Below are 13,708 nucleotides of genomic sequence, written 5' to 3'. Positions count from 1 at the left end.
TTTTCTTCAGATTTTGGTGAATACATTATAGGGCTTTTTAGTTATTCAACTGGCATTACACATACAAGTACTCCCAAAATACAACTAACTGCAGAGAGGCAGATCTGGGCAAGATAAAAACAAGCCATACCTCCTACAGAAAGAAATGTCACACTGTTTCCACAAAAGAGCAAGCTTAGCCAGAGGGAAGCCTGTAACATGCAATATATTTTCAAAATGTTGTTAGGTACTAGTATTGTGACACAGAAGTACAGGCATTCTTTAATTAAAAACAACAAGAAGAAAACACACACGCACACAAAACCCTAAAAAACAAAGCCCCAAAAGAATTACAGCAATAACTTCACCTTCCAACAGCTGGAACAGTCACAAATATAATGTTCATATTATAGGCTGCTCAGCTGAGTTTTTAACACCTTAATTCCTCACTGAGTTCAGAGACGGTTAACTTGCCTGATTCTGATGGTAAAATTGCACCTATGCAGCATGACAATGCAACCCTCAACAAAGTAGAGGTCTGAAAGCATGATGCTGGATAAAGTCATTCCCAGAGCAGGATTCAGCTCATCCTAATTTCAGTTACCTACAGTTAGTTTCCAACACGTGAGACCAGTTTCACCTTCCATGGAAGTCAACAGAGATCTAATCAACACAGCCAATGCAGAATAGAAAGGAACTACCTTTCAAACTAAAAATAGTTCTCAAGGCTCTGTTAACTAAAGGTAGGACACAGTTTCCTAAACATACTTATCAGTGACATTTGACATGCCATAAGGCATCTGAAATACCTACACAGAACAAGCAGATTTGACACAGGATGCAAAGGACACCTGCATCCTTCTGAAAGGCAAGTGAGATGACCCACAGAGGCTAAAATGATGCTAGAAAAACCCATATACAGGCTACTGATTTCTGCATTCCACTGTCTGTAATCAGCAGACATCTAGCTCAGATAGAGACACCTTCATTGTAGGCACCAAAAAATAACTATTTTTGCAGAAGGAACCCAGAATCAGTATCAGTGAAAAATATATTTTATCATTGACAAAAATGTCAAAGTAATTAAGTAACCCCCACAGTTAATTTTCATCATCTGATATTAAAAACTTCTCATTCAAATGAACAGAGAATAGTGTGCTTTTAGCAGGTATTTTAAAAGGAAGTGTTAATAATTTTATGAAGAATCTCATTCACCTAATATTATACTATGAGAGAAGTATAAATGAGGTCCCAGCACCACCAGCAGCTTTCTGGGAGCCTGAACAAGTTACATCTTCACTGCCTATTAGGATACCTAATCTAGGGTAAGAATTGTTCCTTCCTCTTTCATTTATAAAAAAAAATAATTGAAGAAACGCCCTATACCTACAGCTCCCTTACAAATTAAGAATTATTCAATAACTTACACATTATATATGTCACATTCTTAAATATTTGGTTATGTGACAGTACTAAAACATTTCCCAATTATTCAATTTCTCCGCATGACAGTAATAGTTACAGCATAAGGATAATTAATATATTCTCCTGTATCAATCAATTTTTTAAGAGACTTTCAGCCAAATCCTCCCTGCTTTACTCAAGTAGTCAGCTAAACATAATGATATTACAGTTGGAGTGTATAGGATTAGAACGATTTGATGCTCTGGTTAATACACATCTGTTACATGCAGCATTTAGCCAGTATGTATTATTGTATTTTGTTGTTTCATTCAATGCTTCCTAAGCTAAGCGCATGACTACAAGCAAAGTTAAAACAATCTCTAGTTTATAAGGGCACAGAAAAAATATTATTAAACTCAAAGTATAGCTTCAGAGAATCTCAGCAGCCAGAACCAGAAGTTTCCACTGTGTTTTCAAGGTCACTTAGCACTACCAGTCATTCAAATCCCACAAAGCTTTCTTTGGCATATGAAATATGCTTAATATTTCCTCTTTGTCATGGAAGAAAAATTAGTGATTTTAATGTTCCCTAAAGTGTGCCCACATAAGTATATGCCATGTGAGTGAAGACCAGAGCTGGAATCTTCTGGGAATACATATAAACATAAGGAATTATCATCAGAGGCGTATGATACACCATAAGTACTTGCATAGTCCTTCTCTGTTGACCATGGGTACCGATTATCGCCATTTACTTACCTCCTTGTCTACAGATCCAAGGAACTTTCACACATTTACATCATAAGTCTTCCTATACAAGAAATACTTATAGTTTTTTTCTAATGCATTGTACTTACCCAGACCTTTAGGAGTAATGCCGCTGCTATCGGCAGGATTAACCACCCAGTAGTAGTATTTCAGTGTGTGCATTAACTGCAGTACTGTTCCTACTCTGCGTATAGTGTTATAGATTGTAGCAGTTCCAATGAATTCAGCTGACAAATAGGTATACAAAGACAGCTGCACCTGAAGAATGAAATAGTTATCCACATAAATTTAAGTTCTGTATTACTAACCTTAAATTGTAGGGGTTTTAGGACTTTGGATATGATATAAAAAACTTAAAAATATTTACAGTTTACTTAGGGCAGGGACTGGACTGACACTTTGAATGACCTTCAAAGGTCCCTTCCAAATGAAATTCTCTGATTCTATGATTTGTCATGATGAATATACTGGTTTGTTTTCTATTCTGGCTTTTAATACTAAAATTATACATTTTCAGATTTTAGGACCATGCCAGTTTTCACTTTGGTCCATATTCCTCAAATGTGATTATTTAGAAAAACAACTTATTTATTATTACTAGAGAGAAACGATAATTTTTTAGTTTTTATCAAACCAAAATACAAAATTTAAATTTAAATGAAAGCTTTATGTGAATGTGTAACAAAAGATATCTCACCTTTTGCTTACAAGTAAAAACACATACTTTTATGCTTAATCTTTAAGAACACAATGTAATACAGCCATTGAAAAAGCAACTGGGTTTCTAGAAACAGATTTTAAATAGAATTAGCCAGAACCTTAGGCAAGAATGTAACTGCTTTTAGGAACTTATAAAAGAATGCTGGAGAATATAGTTAAGCAGGGTATAGACTTCATTATATAAAAACAATCTTTGCCGTTACCATGTTTTAAAAGAAAAAAAAAAAAAAAGAAAAACCTAAGCACCATGGTATAAAAGAATAAAAAGAATACTAGTATTTCACTTCATTGTAGGAAAGCTGTAACATCATTCAAGTGTTCAATTACCTTTGCAGGGGTATGTATCCAGATAGCAGGATTAAAAAGGATGTGATCACATAATTGCTTCAGTAGGGGTGCTCCATGAGACAACCCATCCAAATATTTTGCAAATGACAAAAATTGTTCCAGAACTGCCCTGGTTATATGAACTCTAGATGACTGCAGAAAAATAAACAGAAAGAACAAAGCTAAAGAAAAACCTTCTTCCTTTGTATACTTACAGTAGAAATATGAAGTGATATTTTCACCAGGGTCATCTTTACTAAATACATGCAACCTTATATGTTTTTATGTCACTGAATATGAAAGTAAGAAAAAAAATAGCAGTAACTTATACTTTCTAATGGCTACATTTAGGAGGTTGAAAATATTAATCCATAACTGATTTTTTTTGTTTGTGTGGTTTTGTTTTTATTATAATCTAAGTAGGATTCTACATTTTACAGCACAGTGCCTTGAGAACTTCATCTGAAGTCCTTAACTGTTCTTCAGTTGTCTTACTGAAATTAGGTATCTTTGTATATAACCACACATTACTGGTAGACTTGCTTTTGTTTCTAAGTAGGGATTTGAAGGAGTCAGGTTCAAGGTTTCCTCAAATTTCAAGAGTCCTCCAGTTTCATAGTATATGCTATCAAATCAGGGTTAAGACCTGCTCCTATGCAGTAACATGGCATGCAGACTGACAAACTCCTTTATATACAAAGTTAACAAAAGGAAGTAATAGGAGAAACCACTAAACATCCTTCCCCTTGCCTTCTCTACAAAATGTTCCAATTACTTTTAATGCTGTAAGTACAGTCTGGGAATATGCAGACTTTTTTTTTAGAAGCAAAGTCTGTTTGTCAATAATACAAGTTCAGCTTGGATGCTGAGTTTCCTTTAGCTTGTACGTCACAATTCACAATTAGTCTGCAACTAATAAGAAAAAAATGTTATTCTGAAGTCAGGGGAAAAAAGAGCTTTCTGTCCTTTCTGAGCATTTGATCACATGCAAATGAAAACCAGATAATTTATAAATAATAAAATTGAGCCTGGCTAGCAAACAAAGGATTTTTTCCTGCCACGTGTGGAAACTGAATATAAGCATCTATTGAAAAAATAAAATACATCCTTCTGAAAAACTGCAGCTAAGGAGAATATAGCATAAAAAAAACCCAGAAAAAAGCATATCCTGTAAGAATTATGCTGTGACACAAATAATAATAGTCACATAACCTGAGCTTAATGATTGTAGCAGGTGTTAATCAGAATAATACACAAACTTCTTTTTTTTTTTTTAAATTTCACTTACAGCATTCTAAATTGACGTATTTGATGTGTGTAAACCACAGTGCTCTAGTCAAGAGAAAGGGACTCCATGAGGGTTCTGTAGCCTGCCTGTGTATAACTGACAGAACTGGAGCTAACAGCTTCATAAATTCATTCTGGTTATACCACAAGGAAACCTACCACTGGAAAAAAAACCCCACCTTAGACCAGTTCTTCGATGTACTAAATCACACTTGCTTAGTATGGAAAACAGAAGCATAGAAAATAATCTGCTTTTAATTATTACGTCAGCGAAAGTAAAGCCTTTCTGCTACACTAATGTAGTTCCATAGATGAAGATACCACAGGGTGCAGAAGAAAAAAAATTATTTATCATTCTGCTTCAAAATTCAGTATATTTTTAAAGGTGAGATTTTTGTTATTTAATTTCACCATCAGAAAACACAAAACTCTGGTCATAACTTCTTCTCAAATGACTGTTATATTGACCACATGTTAATGAAAAATACAGTAGCAAACATTCAAGAATGTCAGAGCCATGAGATTCAATCATAGGAGTTATTACTATCTTAGGATATTAGTAATATATAGGAATATTTCTATCTTAGTACAGCTGCCAGTAGTTTGTTTTCTGGTTATTAAATGGTTTCATGTGGGCTTTGGGCCAGGAAGCAAGTAATGTTCCTCAGACAAGCATTTGAACTGAACCTGTTCTGTGACAACTGTCATCAGGTCTGAAAACGAGCAAGTAAAGGAAACGCCTCTTGCAACTGCTTCTTTCAGAAATGAAGTTAGTTTACAGTTTTTCTTCTTCAAAACAGAGCAATTATTTCAGCAATTTAAGAACTTAACCACAGAGGATTAGCTTAATTTTTATTAGTATACACAAAAAAAGAAATTTAAACCTAAATTATGACATCTGTGATATGCTTGTACAAACTGGGAACAAGAGAACTTTCCTAAATGAGAGTTTAGGGGACAGAGTGTGAAGAAACACAAATAAAAATACATTAAAGTGATTCACAAACAGATCTGAAGTAAAAGCACAAATTAGACAAGCAGGATCAACGCCAGAAAACTGATTCTTTGAACACTGGCATATACGAGGATAAGGAAGATGAAAAGTGATTGAAAATACCACAAAGATAGTAGAAATACTAAGAACAAAGAGGATAAACCCCCAAACATACCTTTTCAAGGAGGTAGCCAATGACTAGAAAGCCTTTTCCACCCAGCATTTGTTCTTGCATGGCTACTGAACTCTTCAGAAGCTCAACCAAGAAAGCCAATAGGGTAGCACTGCACATAAAGAACAAGCATATTTTCAGATTACAAATGTAGAAAAATCAGTCTGTTTCATTCCCAATATTCACCAGCTATTAAGTGAACAGAAACAGGCTTGAAATGGTGAAAAATCCCTTAAAAGAATACAAATCTTACTTTTTCTGTTGACAAATTTCTCCAATGATTGTTCACATATTACAACTGAAGAAGTGGGAGTTCATATTCAAACAGAAGAGCAAAATCACTGTGTCAGCTCTCCTGATTTGACCAGGACTATCCCAGGTTTTAAATATCCAGTCCTGTAGCTTGCAGTTTTAGTTAAAGGTTGTGCGTTGGAGGAGGCAGAAGATGACGAGTGGTATCCAGTTGACAGTGCTAGAATGATGCAGGCAGGGGCCATGTCAACCATTTTACCATCCAGACAAACTATGCTAAACAGCAAAATTTGCAGCCACTAGGTATGTCATCATTCCACACTGAGTCTCTCAAATCACTACTACCACAGAAATGGCATAAAATGGCTAAACATGCACGTGGGCACCAATGCCCACCACAAAACACAGTGGAACAAGAGCAGGGTGGAGAGCTTCCTTCATACTTCCTCCAGACCAAACATGAGAATCACATCTAGGCCTGACCAAATAAAAGTTGAGAATCACTTTCACCCAGTTAGGAAAGTATAGCGAGACCCCAGAGGCCACAAAGAAATCGCTCAGCAGCCTATATCAGCAATTTCTGTAAGGTGTTCAGAAAGCACAGGGAGGCAAAAAAAGTGCTCAGAGTAGGTGACAGCTCAGAAATAGAAGAGCTATGAAAGACTTCAGGGGACAGACTGTGCAAGAAAGTGAAACTATGTCATGAAAACTAACAGCGGAAACATACGACAGATCAGTGCACTACAGGAAAAAAATCACAATTGACTCAGGTGGATGAGAGGGAAACAAAAATACACTCATCTATTGCTGAAAAACCCACAGGAAAAGGAGAAAGAAAGAACCAAAACCATTTCTGACACAAGGTAAATATCTGAAATAATTTTTCAATTATCTCAAAAAGGTAGATGATGGAATGCATTGTACTGCATGTACAATGCATACATAAAGTCATTATTCCTTTTCTAAAAATAAAATAGTTATAACAGTTCCTAGCTGTACAGACAACTATCTGCAACCATTAAAGTTCTCACACAGGTGGTAGGCACAGGCAAGGGTGAAAACTGTGGCCTTTGCAGCTATGAAAAAGTGAATTAAAGGAAATGTCCAACCTGCATTTTATAAATATCAACTTTATTTACGGTATCTAGTCACATAAAGGTTCACTTGCTCTCCAAATACAATCTTCTACTTTGAAATAAATGTTGAGACTGGTTAATCCATGCCAGCACCAAAAAATAATCCATGTGCTGAGAAACACAAGATTTATTCTATTTGGTGAGCAAGGCTGCCATGCGAAAAGTACGCAGTGTAGGCAAAGTACATGCTGTGAACATGAAATAGTGCCTTGTCTCACTTCATTGTTGAATGGTCATAATAATCAGTCTAAAATCACATACAGAATGCTCCACAGAATGTCAGCAGTAAAAGAACACAGATAACATCCATTTACAGTACTCCAAAGCTTTTAGCAAAACAGCCTGTCAAGCTGTCACATCAATTACAAACCAGGTTATATGCATCAATTTTTTTTTTTACCCCTACTTAAAGTTTCTACAGTATTTGTCATCTAAAATAAAATACTCATCATTTTTACTACATGGCAATCCATAAGAAGTTAATGTAATGGGTTAAGACTCAAGAATTATTTTTTTTTATTGTATAGGTCAAAGAAAATTCCATATAGATGGTGCTTATTATCAACCTTTATGAGTAACCTTATGACTTAGGAGGACAACCATAAAGTTTAGAAAGAGCATACATCTTTGCAGGATTAGGATCTAGATTACAATAATAAATACTATTAATATTTTATTGAAAAGTAAAAAAAAAAAAAGATTCTTAAAGTGGATTTAAAATATTGTTGTACCATGAACACAGCACCAGACTTAAGTTTAGAAGGTTCTACTTCCATTTCTATAATTGATTTATCAAAAGTCCTTTTCTTTGTATTGCAGTTTATTTCTCCATCCTTTGAACTTAGATGTAAGCTGATGGGCTGGAGTTACTCTTTCCTCATGTTAATACAATCTCTCTGAATTTGTTAGAAATTCTTATAGGACTCCAAATACAAGTTATAAGACACACTGACACCCTAACAATAAAGACTTTTCTCTCTTTCCTTCTTTCCAAGTACACATAAAACACACCAGTCAACTCCAAAATAATCAGTGGCCAGTTAATATTTAACCATGCCACAGACACAAATACATACAAGCTGGTTCTATGCAAGAAACACTGAATCAACAAAGTTTAATTCAGATACAGGTAGACCCCAATTACCAATTTTTAGCTATTAACCATCTTGATGCGGGGTGTGGCTGAAATAATTAATTCTGCCTGCCCGCGTTAGCACTGCACAGAGCTACCTTAGCTGTCACTGCAAAGTGATGCCTATGTTTCTAGTTCCAGGAAAGCACATTAATTCAGCCAATACCTTTGTGGATGAGCTATGCCTCTTCCTAAGTCCAAAATAGCTTTTCACATCTACTGAACCAGACATGTAGACACCACAAGCCAGCTCTGCGGAGTCAGGTCAGATCTGCAAGTAGTAACTCTAGCTTCTAATCCTTCTGTATTGTTTATGATTGCCACCATAAATAATGGAGTTGAGTGTAGTATATAATAATTCAAATCTTGGGATAACACACGTGAATGCATCATTACACTTTACACCTTCAAGCACATAAAAAATACCAAGTAGCAGGAAAAGCAGCAGTTAAGGAGAACCACCTGGCATTCACATAGAGGCACAATGGAGTTTGAAGCAAACGCTGTAAAGGACCACAGTATTCAGATACAATTTAGCACCATAATTAAATGTAACTAGCACTTTGTCCACACCATTATGCAGGAAATGAATTGATGAAAACATCTGTAATATTTTAACTGATAGAATAACTGTAAAATCAAAATGGAAGTATTTTTAAATTCTCACTGCACATACAGTACTGAAGCTGTTACTATCTGAAGATGACTGTTAGAGACAGGCAGAAAACAGGTTATGTGCTTAGTCTGATTTTTTTCCAGAAATCCTGCTTGCACTTGTTTCAGGTGAAACTTCTTTTTTTTGAGAAGGAAGGAGGGAATGAAAATCCATTAAATAACAGCTGTTGCACAAAACACTGTTTTCGCTTGTTATGTTCTCTGCCTTATACACTTTATGCTAGAAAGCATTCAGTCTGCCTGAGTAGACCCAACATTTAATAACTCTCAGCTAAGCTTTCCCAACCTTTTCAAAACTTCTCTCTCCCCACATGTTCAGGCTGACCTTAAGCAAACATTTAAGATGTGTGTGTGTGTGTGTATATATATATCTGTAAAAATCCATACTGACATAATGAACCTATTATCCTCAATACCGCATTCAAAGAATGTAGTTTATTGGAGAACGGACTGCCTAATTTAGAGAATTGTATCCAGAACTTTTAACATATTTCTAAGGATAGTAATTTTATGTAGTCATCTTGGCAGCTAAAAATAAATTAAACTTGAACATTTTAAGTATATATATATATATTTATATTTATTTTTATCAGCAGAACCATGTTGCCAAAATTGTGCTTTTAAAAAGGTTACTGTTGACAGAGGGGAAATGATATTGATTAGAAGACTATCTTCTAAGACGAACAATTTTTCAAACAGAATTTAACAAACTTACCAGTAACTAAAATGCATCGGATTGCTGCAGGGCTCACATTAAACTTGCAAAATTCTGTGCACTGCCATACAAAATTTCTCTCCATTCTTGCCTATTTTCAACTCCCCTAGATACAAAGGCAAATATAAAGGATACTTCAGCCCATTCCTACATCTCCTCTACACCACACTCTGCCAAGAACAGATCAGTTTGTCTGCAGTGCAGCAAAGAAACAGATACAGAATGAAAGTATATATGTCAACGAACACTAAATCATACAGAATTATGATTTCTACTAAAAATATAATTAATTTCAGGGAAAAAAAATTCCCGCAGTTTTCCACTACTAAGAAGCATGAAAAAAAAGTTTGCAGACCAAGACATGAAGATGCTGTATTTCCAATGGTTATGATACTGCTTATTCTATAATTAGTGTATTGTAGAGATGATAAGTCTCTGGAATACTGTTACGTAAAAACCTGAAGATTAACTACATTTTTACAGCACTGCTTGATTTTCCCCTCAAACACACATGTGCCTTGTGAAGACTTCTAAAACTTAGTATTTTTTTTTTTTTTTTTTACAAATAAAACAGGAGCACAGAATTGGTGTTCACAGCATACACTGTCTGACTGGAAGATGTTCTTCAGGATATTTTCATATCTACACATATTCATTATATTTGTGAAGTCCCTGCCTCTAAAATTCAGACAGTTATTCTTACAATATGCACTATGAAGTGACAAATACCACCTAGCTTTCATTCATCTAAATATATAGGTATAATATAAGTAACTATTATGTTTCAATAGTTCATCATTATGTTTCAACATCATAATATTTTAGCATCACAATCTTCAGTCAACAGTCATGCAATGCTACGCCTTAAATAAAAAATATACTACAGATATTCACAAAAAAAAACGGCTTCTGTAGATATCAATCTTCAAAATTTCAAAGTATGACACTTCCTTCTTCATTAATAATTACACACATAAATAAGTAGTTCATTTTCACTCTTATTTATATCTACAGTCATTTTAAATAACCTTTTCATATTACACGTAAAAGAAGCTGACAGTGGAAATCCCAAGGATAAGAAGTCCTTATGCTATGACAATTACTGAACAAGAAAGAGCCGCCATTGTCACATTCTAAATTGACTGGTACCTCCCACTAAGAAACAATTATTACTGTTTTGTGGAGCTAAAATACAGGACAATTTAGATAAAACATTATTGCAAAATTGTTTTTTATGACTTCACTTACAAATGAAGCACTCTATTAGGAACATCAGTCATGTATTCAAATAAAATCAGATGACAAAGGCTTTGGAGAAATAAATAAGTCAGGAATTTGCACCATTAGGATAAAAATAAAATCTGTCTTGGGTGATTTTTGGTGTTGTTTTATTTATTTTATTTTTAAATCACTACATAGATCAATTTCTGTAGTCTACTCTTTCCCGTGATAATTTTCTCTAAAAAGACTACCTTAATTACTTTAAGTTTCATCTTGGACTGTGTATTAAAAGTTATCTTAATTATGCTTTACAAAAAAGCCCCTTTAATTAAAGTAGGCATGTAGCTATAAAGATTTAAGTATGTTCATTAACAACTGATGATTTAACCTTAAGAGGGTATGTTAAAAAAGAATGACACAGTATTTGTTCTGTTTGATTAGGTTTGGAAGGAACCTTTAGAAACTAATTGTATTTGTATTTCCAGCTTCTCCCAAAATAAGATAAAAGGAACATATGATTAACTCCACCACAGGCGGTTAATATGATAACTTTTGAAAACTAATCTTAGCATAAACAGATAAAGTGGTATTAAGGAAAATCATACACCAACAACTAATGCTTTGTTTTTAAACAAAAAAAAAAATTATAAGGTATTTGCTCTTAACTTTAATTCAAAACACAATAATGGCTGTATTGAAATACATTATTATTATCATTATTATTATTATTATTATTATTATTCCTCTTAATCTGTTGGCTGCCCATTACATCTCATTGTTAGCGAACAGTTTTAAATGAGTATGGCTGATTCATGAAGTAATTTGTTACTTCATCAGAGTATTTACTAAATGTTTCATAGCATGGACTTAGAAATCCTCAGCAAGAAGCATTAGCAATGTATTAACAATATATTTTGATACACAAGAGATGCAAGATGATCTCCACTTCCTTACTTCATTCCTTCAGGAAGAAAATCAAAGTGCAAAGGATAAGCATGGATTTCAGAAATAATTTTGACTGCACATATAATACTGGTTGGGAATACAAAAAGGGATTTTCATGAAGGCATATTGGCTGTAAATACCTGGGCCAGCTGTGGCAAACAAGAAAATTCTTGAAAGACAGTAGGAGATGACAGGTTACATAGGTGGAATACTACTTGGCATTAACCTTATTTGCTACCATGATCTTGAAGATAAATTCAATGAAATTAATGACATTATTAAGAACTACTGAAAACTCATGGATTTTTCATATTAAACTAATTAAAAAATCAAGACATCAAACTGTATTTCCTAACAAGCAGTGTTATTTTGTATCTCTGGAAACTGATAGAAAAACACTTTTTCCTATCAAACTATTCATCTCTCAAAAAGTAGATCCAGCAACACCACTATCTACAGACAGGAAGCAAAAAGTCATCATCTGAATATAAAGAATACTGGAAAAAATGAGTACAAATGTTAATTGATGAGAGCAAAACACAAAACATCTACAGGAAAAGATGAAGAACAGGAGTTGAAATATTATCATTGCCTGCCTCACCAATTCTTCTATTTCACTGACTTACAATAGGTGGGCAATATACTCTGTAACAGGGGCTACCTATAGAAAAAAAGTGAACATAATGTCAGTAATAAAACTGACTGAAAAGATGCCTATGTTTACCTTGCTATAAATTTTAGGTGGGTGTATGTATCACCTCCAAGAAAGTTAAGATGGGCCTAGGCACTACATTTATTTAGTATGATAAACAGTAAAAGTATTTTTAATTTTTATTGCATAGTGCATGTGAACTAGAAAATCCAGTTAGCAACTTCTAGAATAAGTATATAAAGGAATTATTGGAATTACTTCATCTATTTAAGCTCCTTCTACTTTCAAATGTTTTCCCAGTATGGTACAATCCAAAACAACAATCTCATCTGAACCAACATTTCTTATTTGTTCTGTGATGGAACTGAGCCAGTGCCAAAGTCTGTGCACCCAACATGTGTGAGAATTGGTCTGTGTGTCAGTGCTCAGCACACCCAAGTGAGCTCAAAACCACACATGAGAGACCACAAGGGAACAAAGCAAGTCCTTCCTATCATGTCACCCGTATAGTATAATCAAAGGTAACAACAGCATCATAACAGAAAAAAGCGTTGTGCTGGGTTTGCGTGGCAGGTTTTGGTAGGGGGGGGGGGCGGGGCTACAGGGGTGGCTTCTGTGAGAAGCTGCCAGAAGCTTCCTCCACGGCCCATGGAGCCAGTGCCAGCCGGCTCCCAGAGGGACCCGCCGCTGGCCAAGGCCAAGCCCACCAGTGATGATGGCAGTGCCTCTGGGGTAACATGTTGAAGAAGTAGGGGGGGGGGAAACCTGGGCAACAGCAATTGCGGCTGGAGAGAAGAATGAGAATATGTGAGCGCAATATCCCTGCGGCTGCCATGGCAGCACAGGAGGGGCAAGGGGCTCCTGGCCCGGAGCAGAGGCTCCCCCCAGCCCGCGGTGAAGCCCACGCTGAGGCAGGCTGTCCCCCTCAGCCCGGGGAGGCCCACGGAGGAGCAGATCCCCACCGGCAGCCCCTGGAGGCCCCACGCCGGAGCAGGTGGGTGCCCGCGGGAGGCTGTGACCCGTGGGCAGCCCACGCTGGAGCAGCTCCTGGCAGGGCCTGTGGCCCCGCGGGGAGAGGAGCCCGGGCTGGGGCAGGTTTGCTGGCGGGGCTGGGGACACCGGGGGGACCCAGGCTGGAGCCGGCTGTGCCTGAAGGACGGCACCCGTGGGGGACCCGGCTGGGGCAGGGTGTGAGGACTGCAGCCCATGGGAAGGATCCACGTTGAGGTTCATAGAGGACTGTCTCCTGTGGGAAGGACCCCATGCTGGGGCAGGGGCAGAGTTGAGGAGCCTCCCCTGAGGAGGAAGGAGCAGCAGAGGCAGCGTGTG

At 36.3% G+C, this 13,708-nt stretch overlaps 1 protein-coding gene across 6 annotated transcripts in view; it reads right to left on the bottom strand.

Annotated features, from left to right (window-relative positions):
• The window catches only part of NBEA (neurobeachin), a 509,705-nt gene that overhangs the window by 355,917 nt on the left and 140,080 nt on the right, over positions 1–13,708 (bottom strand). For all 6 annotated transcript variants that reach the window (XM_037377448.1, XM_037377449.1, XM_037377452.1 and 3 more), the window contains exons 11-13: positions 5,655–5,763; positions 3,199–3,351; positions 2,241–2,409 (exon numbers count right to left, since the gene is read on the bottom strand). In XM_037377448.1, coding sequence (XP_037233345.1) covers positions 2,241–2,409; positions 3,199–3,351; positions 5,655–5,763 — 431 coding nt within the window. The remainder of the gene's footprint in view (positions 1–2,240; positions 2,410–3,198; positions 3,352–5,654; positions 5,764–13,708) is intronic.

The sequence above is a fragment of the Falco rusticolus genome, chromosome 2, assembly GCF_015220075.1.
Source record: "Falco rusticolus isolate bFalRus1 chromosome 2, bFalRus1.pri, whole genome shotgun sequence".
NCBI lineage: Eukaryota > Metazoa > Chordata > Aves > Falconiformes > Falconidae > Falco > Falco rusticolus.
The sequence above is the reverse complement of the archived record's forward strand: the minus strand, read 5'-3'. Positions and strand labels throughout refer to the sequence as shown.